Source organism: Rhinoderma darwinii, chromosome 11 (genome assembly GCF_050947455.1).
Source record: "Rhinoderma darwinii isolate aRhiDar2 chromosome 11, aRhiDar2.hap1, whole genome shotgun sequence".
NCBI classification, from domain to species: domain Eukaryota; kingdom Metazoa; phylum Chordata; class Amphibia; order Anura; family Rhinodermatidae; genus Rhinoderma; species Rhinoderma darwinii.
In genome coordinates, this window is record NC_134697.1 from 99,411,534 (window position 1) to 99,432,458 (window position 20,925).

Below are 20,925 nucleotides of genomic sequence, written 5' to 3' on the forward strand. Positions count from 1 at the left end.
GCACCTGTGTGTCTATCACATGACCCTGTAACAAGCCATGCACCTGTGTGTCCATCACATGACCCTGTAACCAGCCATGCACCTGTGTCCATTACATGACCCTGTAACGATCCCAGCACCTGTGTCCATTACATGACCCTGTAACAAGCCATGTACCTGTACCCACTTTTTCCCCTTACAAACTGCTTTATTATTCAAGAACTAAATAAAGTAAAAAAGTTACACGTATTTGGTATCGCCGCTTCCATAACGACCCCGACTATAAAGCGATTACGTTATTTAATCCGCACAGTGAACGCCGTAAAAAATAAAAAAAAAACTTGGTAAAAAGTGATCAAAAAGTCACATCTACTCCAAACTGGTACCAATAAAAACTACAAGTCGTTCCGCAAAAAAAAGCCCTCATACAACCGCATCGGCGCAACAATAAAAAAGTTACGGCTCTTCAAATATGGAGACACAAATAATTTTGAGAAAAAAAGGGTTTTTACTGTGTAAAAGTCGTAAAACATACAAAATCTATACAAATGTGGTATCGTTGCAATCGTAACAACCCGCTGAATAAAGTTATTGTGTTATTTATATCACACGGTAAACGGCGTAGATTTAGGTCGCAGTAAAGAGAGGCAAAATGTCACGTTTTTTTCTATTCCCCCCCCAAAAAAAAGTTATTAAAAGTTAATCAATAAATAATATGTACCCCAAAATGGTGCTATTAAAAATTACAACTTGTCCCGCAAAAAACACAAGACCTTATACAGCGATGTCCACACAAAAATAAAAAAGTTATAGCTCTTGGGATGCGACGATGGAAAAAGGTAAAAAATAGGCCGGTCACTAAGGGGTTAATAGGGTTGAAAGAGGCCAATTCTAAATGGTTGATAAGATGTCTCCATTCTGGATCTCCGTTACGAGGCAAAGATTACTCTCCTTTATAACTGGTGGACTTGCCCACAATTTTTGATTACATTTTTGGCTTTTCTCCTCTCGGACACTTCGTTATACACCCATGATGTGACTACTTGTTAAACCCATTTTAGACATACCTACAACTACCTTTAAGCTCATTTCTTAGGCGCCAAAATTCCTATATCACCAACTCAGAAATCTTCCCTCTAGATCACGGGTTGTGGATCATGGTTATCAAATGGTAACATTACATACTCAATGACAAAAATGGATGTTTTTGAATGGATATGGTCCGGTTAGATAATATATGCCCGGAGTCTCGGGGTAAGTCCGGCTGACTTTTGAGGGCTGTGAGATATCAGGGTTGACCCCCTCAGTTCTTTTGTCCTCTCTTCTTCCTCCTGTCATTACTCTTTCTCTTATTCATTGGTTTGTGGAAATCCATTTTCGAGGCATACGATTCGATGTCTACTGGACCATTCTGGTTTGTAGCAAAAAAAAAATCCGTTTTCCGATGAGACGTCTTTTAGGTCTCTGTTATTTTTGAACTCGAGCCGCAGATGGAGAGTATTACTAATTGCTGTCATATGTTATGATGATGTATAGACCTGGCTTGTCATTTTTTACCCCTTAAACCGTAAATTTTTATAAAATCGACTCAAAGATAAAAACAATAAGATTACGGGAACGTGAGAAGCCTGAATGTGAAATGAAATGAATGCCTACTGGCTGAGAATCATGTAATCCAGTCATAATGTAATGATGTTTTTGCAAGGAGCATCATATGGTGATCTCATCTAGTGGAAATGGTAAGTGGGTGGTATGGGGGAAGGGGCTTTTCGAGCTGAAGACAAGATATTAATCCTTTAAAAGAGAAGCTCGTTTCAATGGAACGTTCATGAACTGGAGGTTCCTGTTAAAAGAACGCTAATTTTGAAAAATAAACAAAAAATACTACCGAACCCCTCCAGGGCTAAGATATTTTGTGGGTTTTAGGACCACCCAAATCTTTTTTTAGCAGCTCAGCATTCCAGAACTATTAATGTTTTTATTTTTGGGGACTTTAAAGGGTAAATATACATTCGTGTTCAATTCTTACTAATACAATTTTTGGGGATAAGCATTATTTAACCCCTTCCCTCCGCAGCTAGTTTTTAGGATTTTCAGTCTCGCTTTTTCTTCCCCCACATTCCACAAGCCATAACGTTTTTATTTTTCCGTCGATTGAGCGATGTGAGAGCTCATGTTTAGCGGGGTGGACTGTAGGTTTTTTTGGTACCTATTTAGGGTAAATGAAATTTTTTTTTTGATCAATTTTAATAACATTTTTTGTGGAAAATTATGTGATCAAAAAACAGCGATCCTTTTATATAAGTGTATAGAAATGTATATATATTATATGTATATAATTTAACATTACTTTAGGGAATAAATATAGGAAAAGGTTTTTGGTTTTAACTTTTAATAATTCTTTAAACATTAAAAAAAAATATTAACTGTGTCCCCTTTTTTTATTAATCCTCCTAGGGGACTTGAACCAGCGATTCAGTACTAATATATTGCAGTATATCGTGATTTTGATTTCTTCTAGTACACAGATGGCAGACCTGTGGCCTTCATTCTTAGACACTTCAAGTCGCAGGAGAGGGGGGCGATGGGCAGTCGGAGGGGGCCACCCCCTCCCTTTTAATGGCATCTAAGTGGTTAACCTGGTGGAATCGAAGAAAACGTAGATTCTGCCTATTGCAATCGGGTGTTAGCTGTGAAATACAGTCGACACCAACTCAGTATGGAGTTCGCTTAGCCCGTGAGCGCTCTCCATTCTTCCCCATGGTGGCTGCCACATACATGTGAGTGAAATGTTACCAAGGGGTTAAATCAGAGGAATTCGCCAACAGATATTAAATGTATAAGTCCAGCTTTGATCTCTTTAACCCCTTAAGGACACGGCCAATTTTAGCCTTGAGGACAGAGCAATTTTTTTTAAATTTCCCTCTTTGCATCCCGACGCTCATAACACTTTTATTTTTTGTACGACGTAGTTGTATGAGACTTTGTTTTTTGCGGGACGAGTTGTACTTTATGTACGTACCATTTTTTGGTACAAATACATTATCGTTTCATTTCTATAAATTTTTAATTAGATTAAAATGCAGAAAAAAAGCAGTTGTGCAGCAGTTTTTATATATTTTTTTTTACACAATACACCGATCATCATAAATAATGTTATACATTTGTAGTACAGGTTGTTACGGTCGTGGCGATACCAAATATGTCTATATTATTTTATGTTTTGGGACTTATATTTGAAAAAGTTGATTTATTATAAAAAATTTATGTTTCTGTGTATTTTATTTACTTTTTATTTATTTATTTACCATTATTTTTTTTTTACATTCATTTAACTTTTTTTTTTAATCCCATAAAGGGATTTATCATTTTGATTTTTATTTTGTAACTGTAATGTACTGGCATAGATCTATATGCCAGTACATTAGCCTGTTACTGATCGTACAAAGGCAGTTGTTAGGGCATACCTCAGTATGCCCTAACAACAGGAAATATGTTCAGACAGCCCTGGGGTCCTTCACTGGACCCTGGGCCGTCTGGCCATACGAGTTGTGGGCTTTGATCGCGTCACAGTTATTTTCTGTGACGCGATCAATGTGCAGTCCCCTCTCCTTGAACGCCGCGATCAGCTGTCATCGCGGCGTTCAAAGGGTTAACAGCGGAGAGAAGATGTTTCTCTCCTCTCCGCTGTCAGAGCGGGGCCGTGGCTGTGTATTACAGCCGTTGCCCCGCTCTCGATCGCACACACAGAGACGGCACAGACGGCTGTCACACAGGACGAGTATGCTCGTCCTAATGCGCGAAGTGCTCGCTGCTCAGGACGAGCATACTCGTCCTGTGTCGGCAACCAGTTAAAAGACCTAATTTGTGTACATCAGAGGTATCAGTAACAACACCCTTCACCCTTCACCCTGAATCCTTCATTCAAAATCTATACAGTTGAGCATTAAAAAGAATGTCATCAGAAATGACCTATTGTTTATATCAAGTTTTTATTTAAAACACATTTTTTTAGGAATTTTTGGAGATGTGTTTTTTATTTCTCTATGTCACTATCTTTTTATTAAAAAAAATAATCCTAAAATCTTGCAGTTTTCACTCTGGCCTCTAAGCCTCACAAAACACTGACCCTTCCTGTACTGTAGAGATTACTTCTCAGCAGTCATTATCATCACAGGCAGGATTACACCTACAGGTAACACATACATATGGATAACACAGGATCCACCATTCATAATAGACAGACCCTTCCTGTTCTGTACAGTTCACTTCTCAGTAGTCATCTCATTATCATCACAGGCAGGATTACACTGACAGGTAACACCTATATATAGATAACACAAGATCCACCATTGATAATAGACTGACCCTTACTGTTCTGTAGAGATCACTTCTCAGTAGTCATCTTATTATCCATATATGGACAGTGACACTCCTTGAGGGGAATCCCTGTTGTCAATGATCTAGCCGGGATTGCGCTCCTAGAGGAAATCTCTGAGGTCCCTATCCATATATGGACATTGACGTCAGGGGCTCCTCCTGGAGCGGAATCACCGGCCAGAGTCGGCAATGGGGATTCTGCTCAAGGAGTAGCCATTGACGTTACTGTCCATGTATGGACAGTGACATCAGGGCTTCCATCTAGGAGCGGAATCCCTGCTTATGCTCTGGCTGGGGATGCCGCTCCTAGAGGGATTCCCAATGGGGGGGTGGCGCTATATTCAAGGGGGTTGGGGCACTATCTACATGGACACTGTGGCACTATATAGGGGCACTATCTACATGCGCACTGTCACTATCTACAAGGGCACTGGCACAAGGGGGCATTATACCCTATGGGGCAGCTATGGGGGCATTATGCTATAGAGGGGCAGCTTTTGGAGCATTAAGCTGTATTGGGCATTATACTGTATGGGGCAGCTATGGGGGCATTATACTGTATGGGGGCATTATTCTGCATGGGGCATTATGCTATATGGGGGAATTTGTTTGGCCATTGTACTGCATGGGGGCATCTGTGTGGGCATTATTCCGTATGGGGCATCTGTGTGGGCATTATACTGTATGGGGCATCTGTGTGAGCATTGTACTGTATGGGGGCATCTATAGGGGCATTTTACTGTATGGTTGCAGCTAAAGGGCATTATACTGTGTGGGGGCAGCTATTTGGTATTATACTGTGTTGGAGGCACTATGGGAGCATGATACTGTATGGGCTGAGTCTAGTGTGTATGGGCGGGGGTTGGGTGGGATTAGAGGCGTGGCTTAAAAGAAAAAATTGCCATGACGCGCTGCGCACCGCATCGGTTGTCCCTCTTTATGATACTTGAAATTATAGCACTGTTTACAGGTAGGGCTGTATAGCACTGTATGGGGAGGCTACATGGCCCTGTCTACAGGGGGTGCTGTATAGCACTGTCTACAGGAGGGGCTGTATAGTACTGTCTACAGAGGGGGGCTGTATGGCAAATCTACAGGAGGGGGCTGTTTGGCACTATCTACAAGATGGTCTGTGTGTGGCACCCAGGGGAGGGGGGCACAGTCAAAAGTTTGCTATGGGGCCCAGTGTTTCCTAGTTACGCCCCTGACTGGCCCTTCCTGTTCTGTAGGGATCACTTCTCATTGGTCATCTCATTATCATCACAGGCAGGATAACACTGACAGGTAACACCTATATACAGTGAAGGAAATAAGTATTTGATCCCTTGCTGATTTTGTAAGTTTGCCCACTGTCAAAGACATGAACAGTCTAGAATTTTTAGGCTAGGTTAATTTTACCAGTGAGAGATAAAAAAAGAAAAAAGAAAATCACATTGTCAAAATTATATATATTTATTTGCATTGTGCACAGAGAAATAAGTATTTGATTCCCTACCAACCATTAAGGGTATGTGCACACACACTAATTACGTCCGTAATTTACGGACGTATTTCGGCCGCAAGTTCCGGACCGAACTCCGTGCAGGGAGCCGGGCTCCTAGCATCATAGTTATGTACGACGCTAGGAGTCCCTGCCTCGCTGCCGGACAACTGTCCCGTACTGTAATCATGTTTTCAGTACGTGACAGTTGTCCTGCAGCGAGGCAGGGACTCCTAGCATCGTACATAAGTATGATGCTTGGAGCCCGGCTCCCTGCACTGTGTTCGGTCCGGTACTTGCGGCCGAAATACGTCCGTATATTACGGACGTAATTAGTGTGTGTGCACATACCCTAAGGCGGGATTCACACGACCGGGTCGGGTCCGAGCCCGAGTGCCGGCCGGTAAAATCGGCCATTCTGCCCGGCCGGTTTGCATAAAGTTATGCATCCGTGCCGGGCCGGGCAGATCCGGACAGTGACATCAGCGGCAGCTCCTGAAGGGGAATCCCCATGTGTTCGGGGATTCCGCTTCAGGAGTTTCCCCTAATGTCACTGCCCAGATATGGACAGAGACATCAAGCGCTCTGTCCAGGAGCGGAATCCCCGAACACACGGGGATTCCGCTCCTTCAAGGAGCTAAAGTGCGGCTAGCACATAGCAGAGCGGGGAGATACCTCCCTGCTCTGCTATAGTGGCGTCGCTGCAGTAGTAGCAGCCGCAGCAGCTGCTGCTACTAGCGGCGCCATCTAAGGTGTCGCCGAGCCAGGGTGCTTTTAACAAGCAGGGAAAGGGAGCCAGCGCAGCGCTCCCTCCACCTGCTGTACACCCCGGCCCTGCAACACAGTGTGCAGCGATGCCATTCGTCAGAATGGCATCAACTCCTCCTCCTCACATGCACTCTGCGCTGTGAGGAGGAGGAGATAGAGCGCAAGCGCCGGGAAACCCGGCCATCACTCGGAACACATTCCGGTGATGGCCGTGTAATACCCGGCCCCATAGACTTCTATGGGAGCCGGGCGGCCGGGTGTCCGGGCAAAGATAGAGCATGTCCTATTTTTTGACGGCCGGATTTTCCGGCCGTCAAAAAATCGGTCGTGTGAATAGCCCCATTAGGGGTCTATCATTCCTAATGCAGCCGGGTGCCGGCCGATTTATGAACGGCCGGCACCCGGACGGGAAACCCTGCCGTGTGAATGAGGCCTAAGAGTTCAGCCTCCTCCAGACCAGTTACACGCTCCAAATCAACTTGGTGCCTGCATTAAAGACAGCTCTCTTACATGGTCACCTGTATAAAAGACTCCTGTCCACAGACTCAATTAATCAGTCTGACTCTAACCTGTACAACATGGGCAAGACCAAAGAGCTTTCTAAGGATGTCAGGGACAAGATCATAGACCTGCACAAGGCTGGAATGGGCTACAAAACCATAAGTAAGACGCTGGCTGAGAAGGAGACAACTGTTGGTGCAATAGTAAGAAAATGGAAGACATACAAAATTACTGTCAATCGACATCGATCTGGGGCTCCATGCAAAATCTCACCTCGTGGGGTATCCTTGATCCTGAGGGAGGTGAGAGCTCAGCCGAAAACTACACGGGGGGAACTTGTTAATGATCTCAAGGCAGCTGGGACCACAGTCACCAAGAAAACCATTGGTAACACATTACGCCGTAATGGATTAGAATCCTGCAGTGCCCGCAAGGTCCCACTGCTCATGAAGGTACATGTACAGGCCCGTCTGAAGTTTGCAAATGAACATCTGGATGATTCTGAGAATGATTGGGAGAAGGTGCTGTGGTCAGATGAGACTAAAATTGAGCTTTTTGGCATTAACTCAACTCGCCGTGTTTGGAGGAAGAGAAATGCTGCCTATGACCCAAAGAACACCGTCCCCACTGTCAAGCATGGAGGTGGAAACATTATGTTTTGGGGGTGTTTCTCTGCTAAGGGCACAGGACTACTTCACCGCATCAATGGGAGAATGCATGGAGCCATGTACCGTCAAATCCTGAGTGACAACCTCCTTCCCTCCACCAGGACATTAAAAATGGCTCATGGCTGGGTCTTCCAGCACGACAATGACCGAAAACATACAGCCAAGGCAACAAAGGAGTGGCTCAAAAAGAAGCACATTAAGGTCATGGAGTGGCCTAGCCAGTCTCCAGACCTTAATCCCATCGAAAACTTATGGAGGTAGCTGAAGATCCGAGTTGCCAAGCTACAGCCTCGAAATCTTAATGATTTACAGATGATCTGCAAAGAGGAGTGGGCCAAAATTCCATCTAACATGTGTGCAAACCTCATCATCAACTACAAAAAACGTCTGACTGCTGTGCTTGCCAACAAGAGTTTTGCCACCAAGTATTAAGTCTTGTTTGCCAAAGGGATCAAATACTTATTTCTCTGTGCACAATGCAAATAAATATATATAATTTTGACAATGTGATTTTCAGTTTTTTTTTAATATAATCTATCTCTCACTGGTAAAATTAACCTAGCCTAAAAATTCTAGACTGTTCATGTCTTTGACAGTGGGCAAACTTACAAAATCAGCAAGGGATCAAATACTTACTTCCTTTCCTATATATACAGTGAAGGAAATAAGTATTCGATCCCTTGCTGATTTGGCAATTTCTCGCATGGAATAGCCTTCATTTCTAAGAACAAGAACTGTCGAGTTTCACATGAAAGCTCTCTTTTTCTAGCCATTTTGAGAGTTTAATCGAACCCACAAATGTAATGCTCCAGATTCTCAACTAGCTCAAAGGAAGGTCAGTTTTATAGCTCCTCTAAACAGCAAAACTGTTTACAGCGGTGCTAACATAATTGCACAAGGGTTTTCAAGTGTTTTCTAATCATCCATTAGCCTTCTAACACAGTTAGCAAACACAATGTACCATTAGAACACTGGAGTGATGGTTGCTGGAAATGGGCCTCTATACACCTATGTAGATATTGCATTAAAAACCAGATGTTTGCAGCTAGAATAGTAATTTAGCACATTAACAATGTATAGAGTGGATTTCTGATTCATTTAATGTTATCTTCATTGAAAAAAACTGTGCTTTTCTTGCAAAAAGAAGGAAATTTCTAAGTGACCCTAAACTTTTGAACGGTAGTGTGTATGTATATATATATATATATATATATATATACATGCCTCGTGTGTGTATATGTATACATGCCTCATGTGTGTGTGTGTATATATATATACATATATATATATATATATATATATATATATATACATGCTTCGTGTGTGTGTGTGTGTGTGTGTGTGTATACATGCCTCCTGTGTGTGTATGTGTGTGCGTGTGTGTGTGTATGTATGTATACATGCCTCGTGTGTGTGTGTGTATATGTATACATGCCTCCTGTGTGTGTTTGTGTATGTGTGTGCGTGTGTGTGTATGTATGTATACATGCCTCCTGTGTGTGTGTGTGTGTATGTATATATGCCTCCTGTGTGTGTGTGTGTGTGTGTGTGTATGTATACATGCCTCCTGTGTGTATGTATACATGCCTCCTGTGTGTGTGTATATTTATATATATATATATATATTTGCCTATATGTCTAAATATATCTTTACATACAGTATATTTGTGGTTAATTTTTATATTTGTGGAGGGCAGCAATAGAGCATCCCACACAGGGTGCCATCCAACCTATGCCGACTCTGTATATATATAGATAACCCAGGATCCACCATTCATGATAGACTGACCCTTCTTATTCTGTAGAGAAAACTTCTCAGCAGTCATCTCATTATTATCACAGGCAGGATTACACTGACAGGTAACACCTACATATTTATAGATAACACAGGATCCACCATTCATAATAGATTGACCCTTCCTTTTCTGTAGAGATTGCTTCTAAGTAGTCATCCCATTATCACAGGCAGGATTACACTGACAGGTAACACCTATATTTAGATAACACAGGATCCACCATTCATAATAAACTGCCCCTTCCTGTTCTGTAGAGATGACTTCCGATCATACACCTCATTATCATCACAGGCAGGATTACACTGACAGGTAACACCTACATATAGATAATATATTGTCACCTTTTCTTCTATTTATCTCAAATAAAATTAAGCGACTAGTTGTCTTATATGAAGTCCTGCCTAAATAAACGTTTAAAATGTCTTTATTAATTAGTATTTAAAATAGGGCACTCATGCCAATTTATACTGTGAATAGGCGTTTGGCAAAATAGAGACACAGTTCCCTGATCAGGTGTAAAAATAAGATGATGATTGGTACACCTTAGTGTCGATACAACACCCGACAGGAGTAGTGATACACACCACTTGTCCGTTTGCCGCAACGATACAAAGTAGCTCAGTCTAATATGAATTTTCCACAGGCACCGATGCTAGGTGCACCAATTGAAACATGAACAGAGAACTTAGCAAAAATAAAATAAATGTGGTCTGTTTGCCACAAGTTAGCAATTTTGAGCAATCTCCCAACGCGTTTCTGGAACCCTCTGAACCAGAGGGGAACATCCTCAGGGGTATTTGTAAATTGCGTATATTAGTTTGAGCAGCTACCATACAGCACATATTATGCTGCTGAATTCGTGTATTCTCAGGAGCGCCATGAGACACTAATGCCTGGTCTGACTCGCGCCAGAGACTCTCACAAGATTTATACAGCTAGCCCCGCCTACCAGATGAGCGGAATGGAATGGACATAGCCAATCGGTGTATCACAGTGTATAAGTAACGCCCACCGATCGGGCCTGCCCATGGTAACATAGACGCCAATCAGGTAGATGCATAAAGCATCAGTAGTTACTAGGGGAATACAGGCGGTTTATGCGTACGTTTGATAAATAAACGGGTAGGTGTGAATATATGCCAAGCATAGAGCAGACTGACTATGTAAATGTGGCGGTAGTCACCTACAATTTGAAGCTGATGACCATTTTTTATATATACAATAAATGAAGGGTGCACATGGGATGGGTAAATGGAAAAAAAAAATATATATAATTTTTTTATTTTTTTTATATTTTTTATTTTTATTATTGGGAGTATACATCGCTCGCAAAAGACCAAGCTGTATTTAATACATCGTTGTAGATGAGTGACTAACGATCTTATTGTTGGCAAAGACGAGTAAGAGAACTAAAGGAAGGAAAGAAAGGACAGATATTCATTAAGTCCAGATGGACTAACTGTTTTCATTCTGAATATCCATTGGGCTTCCTTCTGGAGGATTTTTTTTATCCCAATCACCTCCTCTGGTTGGTGGCACAATGTGTTCCATCCCCTGGAATTTCAGGACAGTGGAATCACCAGAATGATGCTCCCATACATGTCAAGAGACAGAGATCAAAGATCCTACCCTCCTTAAAATCATTAGTGTCCCTAACATATTGGAAGTGTTTGCGTTCTTTGATGTGAGCTGTGAATTAAGTGGTTGTGTGATGCTAGGGAGGTCTTTACAGAATGTGAATTGGCATCTCAACTACATACTGTAAGCATCACTGGTGCCTTTAAACATTTAACGAAGTCCTACAAAGACCATATTCGTTCTTAGTGGGAAGTCCAAACAATTGAGACGTACCTCAAAAATCGCATAGTACCCAGAGGTTTGAGAATTACCCTTATACCAGCAGCTAGGCTGCGATCGGGGGATCTTCTCAAAAAATGGGAAAAAGAATCAATCGAATCATCTCTGCGATTTATGGGTCTCTTGTTGGATGAGGAGAAAGTTTTGCTTGCACGTAGTGCTAAAGAATTAAAGGAGGGCGTTGAACACGTTAAAAAATTTATGGGCAGTGCTGACTTTGAGAAGAAAGAAAGCACTTTGCAACAGACTATTGACAAATTCACAGCTCACATCAAGAACGCAAACACTTCCAATATGTTAGGGACACAAATGATTTTAAGGAGGGTAGGATCTTTGATTTCGGTCCCAAACCTACTGTGTTTCAGGAGATTGACACAGAGTTATCATCCTCTGAACCGGATGTGTCAGACTCCGATACACAGAGATACCCCCTGAGAACAGCGCGCAACAATAGACCTCAGGGTAGAACTCAATCACGTACCGTCCAAAGAGGGAGAAATAGAGGGCGTGCTGCCAACAGGGAGAGTTTTTTAGGCCAAAGTCATCCTTTCTCAGACTACCTTGTGAGGGATTAGAGAGAGGTCTAACCAATGCCAGTATGAGACAGGATGATGATATGCAAATTATTAATCTGCCTGCCAGACAACTAACTACTGAAGAGATTGCCATACTAAGCAAAGGACTTTCGTTTGTCCCAACCCATGGCTTTGACTTATTTTCTTGGGTTAAAGATCTGAACCTATTCATTAGGAAACTCAAATGGAAACAATTTTTCAAGACACATGACAAACGTCAGTGTGAAGAATTGGGGATCCTGGAGGAAGATCTTCCTCATGTGAGATTATTGGGGGAACTTTGGGATGAAGGTCAGAGAGAGCTGGGTGAGGGACCATTCACTGATCTTAAATTACCCTCAACAAAAAATCCCCCTATGAATGATAATATGTTACTTGATGTGTTCTTGAAAGTGGTCACGGACCAACTTGCGAAATTAGAGCCAAATGGGAACTGTGATTTCAATTTATCATTGGAGGAGGTATCAGCCCTTCAGACCCTTGAAAATGACTCTGAGATAGTTATCAAGTCTTCAGACAAAGGTGGCAATGTGGTGATTCTTGATCGTAACCACTATGTCACCATGTGTATGAACATTCTGAAAGACAAATGCTGTTATCAGGTTCTTACTAACAACCCTACACAAAAATTTTTGGTCAAGCTCAGAGGTATTCTACTTGAGGCCAAACAGACCAAGATTATTAATGATACAGAATTTACCTTTATACTAGGGACTTGCCCGCAAGTGTCGACTTTTTATAGTCTTCCCAAGGTACATAAGGGACTCCATCCCCTTAAAGGTCGTCCTATCGTTTCTGGCATCGCGAGTATTTCACAAAATGCCAGCGTTTACGTTGACAAAATACTCAGACCATTTGTTATGGCACTTCCATCGTATGTACGTGATACGATGGAGGTGCTTAGAAAACTTGAAGGCATTAAAGGGGAACCCAATGTTTTCCTGGCAAGTCTGGATGTGGAGGCTCTTTACAGCTCCATCCCTCATGCTATGGGCTGCCGAGCAGTGGAGTACTTCCTTCAGGACAGAGGAACCCAATTCCATGCCCACAATCAATTTGTTATAAAATTACTGTGGTATGTCCTGGAGCATAATTTTTTCCTTTTTGAGCATAGGATCTTCCACCAGCTCAGAGGAGTAGCAATGGGAAGCCCATGTGCTCCTACCTATGCTAACCTATATCTGGGCTGGTGGGAAAAGGAATTTGTATTCAGTGATGGGATGGAGAAATACACATCGCATATTGAACTATGGCTAAGATTCATTGATGATGTGTTGATTCTTTGGTCAGGAACTGCTGCTGAATTTAAGGAGTTTGTGTCTGTGTTAAACATCAATGACATAGGTCTCTTCTTCACGTCAGAAATACAGGAGCAACACATTACGTTCCTGGATGTTAAAATTGACAAAACAGAGATGGGTTATCTGCGAACGAATATGTACAGAAAAGACACCACAACTAATAATCTGCTTAGATGGGATAGCTGGCATCCTGTCCCACTTAAGAAAGGCATACCTAAGGGGCAATACATTAGGGCAAGACGTAACTGTACCACAATTTCGGATTTCAAATCCTCAGCTAATGGTCTGAGAGACAGATTTGTGCGGAGAGGGTATCCGAATCATGTACTGAAAACTGCATATCAACACGCTATGGGTGCTAACAGAGACAGCTTGTTAAACCCCAAAACAATACAGGAGGAGACAATTAGAGTGATAGGTACCTATGATGCTGCACATCATGAGGTCAGGAGAACACTTACCCTCTACTGGGATATCCTCAAATCGGACCCAGATGTAGGCAACCTGGTAGGTGACAGACCACTGATTACCTTCAAAAGAGGTCGGAATATTAAAGATAGGCTAGTTCATAGCCATCTTGAAGTAAAAAATACTACCTGGCTGTCATCTAACACGAAAGGGACGTTTAAATGTGGCAGATGCAAAGCCTGCTGCTCCATTCTTAGTACCCGTAAATTTGCAAGTACAACCACAGGCGAAAACTTTTACACGAGATCCTTTATCAATTGCTTGACTAAGGGAGTAGTGTATCTTATCACCTGTGTCTGTGGTATCCAGTATGTTGGAAAGACTAGAGGCGAATTTAGACGGAGAATTAGAGATCACATTTGTGACATAAATAGGAAGGAAGATACCTCTGTCTCTAGACATGTATGGGAGCATCATTCTGGTGATTCCACTGTCCTGAAATTCCAGGGGATGGAACACATTGTGCCACCAACCAGAGGAGGTGATTGGGATAAAAAAATCCTCCAGAAGGAAGCCCAATGGATATTCAGAATGAAAACAGTTAGTCCATCTGGACTTAATGAATATCTGTCCTTTCTTTCCTTCCTTTAGTTCTCTTACTCGTCTATGCCAACAATAACTTCGTTAGTCGCTCATCTACAACGATGTATTAAATACAGCTTGGTCTTTTGCGAGCGATGTATACTCCCAATAATAATAATAAAAAATATAAAAAAAAGGGAACCACTTTAAACAAAAAACAACATATTCGTGAATTGTTACATCCAGCCTTTAACAGGGATCCCTTTGAAAGAAGTTTTGGGTCATCAGGAAGGACTGATTTTCAGAAAAGTAACATACCTTACACACTGTACTCAATGAGAACATAGAAGACTACTTTGAAAGGAGATAAACATGCATCTCACCGGCAGGCCTGTCAGGCGGTTGTGTTGAAGATAGAGGTAGCGCAGTGAGTGGAGACCTCGGAACAGCTCAGCAGGTAACCTGTGGATATTACTCTGATATAGATGCAGAGAGAGCAAAGAGTTGAGGCCACTGAAGGTGTCTGGCTGAAGAGGTGGCAAATTGGGATTCTTGCCTAGGTCTAGATCTTCGAGGTGCTCCAAACCTTTGAATGTTTCAGGACGTAAGACAGAGATGCGATTTGAAAAGAGCCAAAGGATAGATGTGAAGGGAGAAAATAGCCCAGGGCCTAGATCTGAGATCTGGTTGTTCTGCAGGAAAACTCTTCGTGCCTTACTGGGCAGAGGTGAGGGAACACGGGACAGGTTGTGTGATTGGCAGCTGGCTGTTGGGGGTGAGGGATAACACGTACAAAGTGAAGGACAGGGGGAAAGGGAATAAGGGGAAGAAAGTGAAAGGGGAAGGAGAAGGAGAAAACCAAGGAGGTACTGGAGGGAGCCTATGACGTAAAGAAGGGTAAGAGAAAGCACAGAGAGGTCGAAAATATTCCAGGAATGGGAGAAAAAGGAAGCATGATGAAGAAAAAAGAAAGCACAAATTAGTACAGGTTTATCGGTCTGTAGCAAGCATTTGTACAACCTGGACTATGGCCATTATTAATAGCAGAATATATGTGAAAGGACTAACTTTATTATTCGATATGGGAGGCGGAGATACAGAACAGCCAATAGAGGGCACCAGTGCCGATATTACTTTTGGTACCTCCATCCTGCATTGGAATTGGGTTCTTTAAGTCCAAGAGAGGAAATTATACCTACTCTCTGTACAGAACCTGTGCTCATCCACATACACAAAAGATGTATCATCAGTAAGGTCTAAGAGGATATTTGTGAGTCAATCCATGAAGAACAGACCCTATAGGCAAGTGATAGAGGCAATTCTCAGCTATCTCATAGGATTTACCACAATTGTACCAAAATTTTGATGCAATCTGGCACATTTTAAGCAAAGCCCCCCTTTCAATAAACCACACTCCTTTTGTAACCACATACCGTCTAGTGGCCAGATATCCACATATAGCTATCAGGCATCCTGCTTGTGGCTCAATAACTGTTGGCAACTGCAGATACTATTGTCCACTAGTGGCACCAGGGAGGTCATAGGATTACTAGAACTCAGTACTAGGGTCAAAACCATATGTGGCCTACGGGTATTTGTTAGGAGTGTGTCCGTGAACATGATCCTGGACATATCGTTATCAGTAGTGGGGTTGTGATAGAGTGCTTGGCTATCAGCCATGTGACTATTTAAATCTTTGCAGATATTTTAATGTTATTTTGCTTTTTCTTTTTTTTAGGCTTTTCAATGATATTTACACCATATGGGGATCTGTTTTTAGAAATCTTTCAACATTTCTAGTGAAGAACGCTATTGAAGAATCCTGATCAGTCTTTGGGATTAGTGCTTGAGTCTATATTCTCTGCCTGTCTTATCATAAAACCTTAATCTGTTACCTATTATCGTATATTATTGTGTACGAATTTGGTATTGCTTTTCCTAAATATTGCAGAATTGCATTTACTATATCGTACGTTCCATGTCTGATTGAAGCATGTAGCAGATAAGACACGCAGAGTATTCCCCTTTTTTTGGGATCTATACGTATATTATTAGCGTCCTTTTGCTATAAGGATTGATAGTTCGATTCTGATTGGGCTACGATTTCGTAGCCCACTCTTGAGCGCAAGCGCATGAGCGGTCCGGAGTCAGACCGCGATGCGTATCTATGGTAACGGCTGATGCCGGATATTGAAGGAAATTAAACTTCCTGTTATGCGCCATGAGGACTTTGGACACGCACGAGACAGGATTAGTCCCAATAGACTGTCTTTCAGGTACTACATTAGCGATCTAGAACTATCTTTACACTGTATTGGATACTGATGATGTGGGGATATTTTATATTTTGTGAGAACATATTTATGAGGGAATTTTATTGTTGATGTTGTACACATGCAGGAAGTGATGTCACATCACATGTGCACTATTGTATTATCACTATGCTTGACAAAGACCCAATAGGGGTTGAAACGTTGCAGTTTTTTGCTTGGTGAATAAACTTTCACTTTTTTGGATATCGGAGTGCTGCAGTCTTTCTTTATACTATTGTGTATTGGCTGTCCCGCTGGACCTGGGACTTACATGCTGCTTGCTCTATCCCTGGCTGGATTATCTACCTTGTTCCCCTCTGGTGGAGAGATTCTGGTTGTGCTGCTGATCTCTTTTACTTAGTCCTATAAGCCCGCGAATATCAACGTTCTAATGGTGAGGCCCCTATGCCATTAGGTTGTCGGTCCACATGCTTAGCTTGATGGCACTGTACACTTCTGCAATCACTGATAGATTGAACCTGTGCAGTTTCCTATCACTAAAAATGCAGAAGACGTTGTTTCTGCATGTATACAGTTTCTAGGGAAATCTGTGATGTCATTGATGATGTCACAGGGGTTCCCTGTGGCAGAGAGGGCTGGAGGATATGCAGGGAAGACACAATCTGTGTCTTTACTGCTTGTTCCTGTATACAGATCACTGGTAACAATGGCTAAGGCAGTGGTTTTAGAATTTACCCCATCGCGGTTGCAGAAGTTCTCCATTATAGTTGTCATATGGATAATAATTCATTTAATTGTTCCCTGTTAGTTCTTTCCCACAATTTAGGCGGAACATTTTTTTTTACCCCTTAATGGGGTTGTCCACTACTGAACAACTGATTACCAATCCACTGGATAGGTCATCAGTATATCATCTGTGCGGGTCCGACACCCGGACCCCGCACTGTTAAGCCGCTCCTGCTGCCTCCGAGCACTAGACGTACATGCTTGAAGCAGTTGGCTCCGGCCACTGAATAGCGACCGAGCTGCAGTTTGTCAGCATGGCCACTGTGCTGTGTACGGAGCCAACTGCTTCCTGCTCCGTACATTGCATAATGGGCCATAACATCCGGTGCCTGGAGGCAGCCGGAGCGGCTTAACAGGGCGGGGTCCGGGTGTCGGACCTGCACAGATGATCTACTGATAGATCATCAGTTGTTCAGTTGTGCACAACCCCTTTAATGACCAGGCTTGAAAAGGCCTTAATGATCAGCTACATTTTTTATTTTTTCATTAACGTGTCTATATGAGGCCGTGTCTATATGAGGAGAAATTGGATTATTATTTTTTTGTCCTGCGCAGTTTGTGGGGGTACAAACAAATTTTGCCTTTGTTTTTTTTTTTTACGTGTTGACGCTAAATAACCTGTTCATTAATTCTTCCAGTTACTGCAGTCGTGTAGATACCTAATATGTGTAGGTTTTCCGTTTTTATGCAATTCATGGGCAAAAAAATATATTTTGTGCAAAATAATTACTTTTTTGTGTACATTTTTGAGTCATTATATTTTTGTTAATTTTTTTTTTTAAACCCATGAGGGAAAACCTTTTTGACAACTTTATTATTTTACTTAAAATGTATTAGCATACAATATGACACTATACAACACATAGTGTGCCCTAACAGCAGGCTTATAGAACAGACAGCCCTGGGGTCCTTTCTAGGTCCCCAGGGCTGACTTCAGAGTGTCCCCACAGTCTCCAATCGCATCGCCGGTTATCCAGTGACGTGATCAAAGAGGGGATTCCCCTTTGATCATTCCACAGTAACGGATCGCGGTCATCAAAGGGTTTAAACAGCTGGGGTTGGATTTCCCCCAAACCCAGGAGGAAATTCAGGAGGCTTCTCTAAGTGCAGGATCTGTCAGTAACAGTTCCGGCGTATAAATTAGCGCCGGAATGGGAATGGTCCTCAGCCTTTTCTACAGCGACACCAAAAGACACCTCTGTAGATTCTGAACCTGCACCATCCGCCATCAATAGACAGTGGGCGGTAGATAAGGACTTCATCCATAAATTGTGCCCCCCCCCCCCTCCTCTTCAATGGCGTCCTGAGCGACTGCCTACCTTGTCTATCCTTGTCCTGCCTCTGGTTACATTATATCAGTGATCTGTATATGAGGACAACAAAGATCATGTGTTCCCTGCTAACCTGAGCCCCAATAGTGTAAAAAGTAAAGAAAATTATAAAAAATTATAAAAAAATGAAAAAGACCCCAATCCCCCAAAAAGCACACACTTCTCCACATATACCCATATAAGACATCCTACGTAACATAAGTCCATTTCTCACGAGTGTCAGATGCTCAGACATTATTATGTCTACATTACACAGAATATACCCCAAACAGAAAATAATTTCCCCCGGCCAACCAATTTTTGTCTGTTCTACCCTAGCCCTATCTGATCCTTCGCTTTCCCTAAATTTCTTTACCTAGATAATGATCCCCTATGTTAGAGGATGTGTTTAAAACTAAGAGGGGCACATACATGTAAAACTAACGTGAAGCCCTGTGATATAGTGACGTCATGCGTTAGACAATGCCCACGTATTTGGCATCACTACGCACAGGAGAATTAGAGAATCAATTTTTCGGGGTAAATATTATTGATTGAAGACACAACTTTAAAACGGAATGTAAAAAAAAAAAAATATTCTGTTTCTGACCTTTTTATATATTGACCAACAAAACAAAAATATACAAATGTAAAAAAATTCCGGTGTGTCTAACAAAAAAAACAACAAAAACTGGAGGTTGACAAAGAAGTGAAAAAAAAAATCCTCTTTTTAATGCTCATTCGAGGCCCAAAACAGCCAATGCCATGAAAGGGTTAACAGCTGATCATCCCACTATGAATTTATTGTTAGGAGAAGCAGAATTTTTTGCGTTCATTACACACGTACTCTCTACACTTGCTAAACGAATGAGTTTGTGTTTTCAATCGAAGGCTCTGTTCACACTACCATCATGGCTTCCTGATGGTCATTGATTCTAATGGGGTCTGTCTGGGTTCTGCATCATTTTTTATGTCAAGAATATTGCTGCAGACTGCGCACAAAAATACTGAAACCGCGATGGACCCCATAACGCAAATGTGAACACCGCTTTAAATTTTGTTCTGATTTAGGACTACCGATCAATTTCCCACCTAAACAAATTAGTTTCGGGAAGAAACAAATCATTTTAGTGAACCTGCCGTCACCTAGGGGTTAAAAAAAATATCGAGATGGGTGATAAGAGTTTTGTTTTATGAGGATCTAGTTATCTGGAGTAACATTGAAATGTGAAATATTCATTAGTCCGTCTAAATTGCCATACTACCATGATATAAACATTGTAACTGTACAGAGACAACATGGCATTGAGAATTATCATGCGCCTGTTACAACACGCATAGAAGACCCATTAGGTCATCTATGTTCATTGTAAAGTGTTCAATGATGGAACATTCATTAGATTGTGACTATTACCACCTTTAAAATTTCGGAAATTGTCCTTAAAAATTGCCATTCTCGTCATAAATCCTGTTACCTCGTAGGAGAAGACAACATTTCATGTCCCAACTTTGAACTTTCTTTTCCTAAAGAAACTCAATCCAATGCTATAAAATATTCAACAGGCGGCATCTCTCCACACTGTTCTCCTCTTATATCTCATCTGGTTACTTCTTCAGACGGAGAGAAGTCTTGGGACCTCTTACTTTTCCTATACTCTCCATACATCCCTGAATCTATGAGAAGACCCTCAACAACTTCAATCTAATCCTCATCTAACCAAATTCTGTAAAAAATTGTAAATCTTAATCACCTTTGGTATCTTCTAGACCCACAGGTCGGCCACCCATAAAAGGTTTCATCTTCGCAACCTCTTCAGATCACATTGTTCAACATCTCAACTATTTCGAGTAGCGTGACCTAGTCCTAGATACTTCCTAAGTAGGTCCTATATCTCCAAAGCTTCAGTTATAAATGTCACTTACCTCGCAGGGGGATCTTGCAGTCTCTTCGCATCCTTGTCTCTGGATTGACTAGAGCATCAAGAGAGCTGAGGAGGATGTGACCGTGCGGGAGGGAGTGAGGGTGGAGGGAGCAGCTACACACAAGGCTGTGCACAACTCATGTACCAGTATGTAGAGGCAAGAACAGTCCGTGACGACGCTGAAGCTGGTCCCTTATTCAGACCGTTTATTATTCACATTTCTTCATAAAAACACTTCGTACAATATGGACATTATACAGAAATACATTTTAGCCTAGGACTGCGGAGGCCTCTCCGAAAAACCTTGCCTTCCATCTATTCTTGGAAGGAAGAAGAGAG

General features: G+C 41.9%; 1 protein-coding gene across 1 annotated transcript in view; it reads right to left on the reverse strand.

The window, feature by feature from the left end:
- RTN4RL2 (reticulon 4 receptor like 2) overlaps nt 1-20,689 on the reverse strand; it is a 35,362-nt gene extending 14,673 nt beyond the window's left edge. Inside the window, exons 1-2 of the mRNA XM_075842246.1 lie at nt 20,588-20,689; nt 14,679-15,175 (exon numbers count right to left, since the gene is read on the reverse strand). Coding sequence (XP_075698361.1) covers nt 14,679-15,175; nt 20,588-20,618 — 528 coding nt within the window. The 5' untranslated portion in view covers nt 20,619-20,689. The remainder of the gene's footprint in view (nt 1-14,678; nt 15,176-20,587) is intronic.
- Nucleotides 20,690-20,925: the final 236 nt, after the last annotated feature.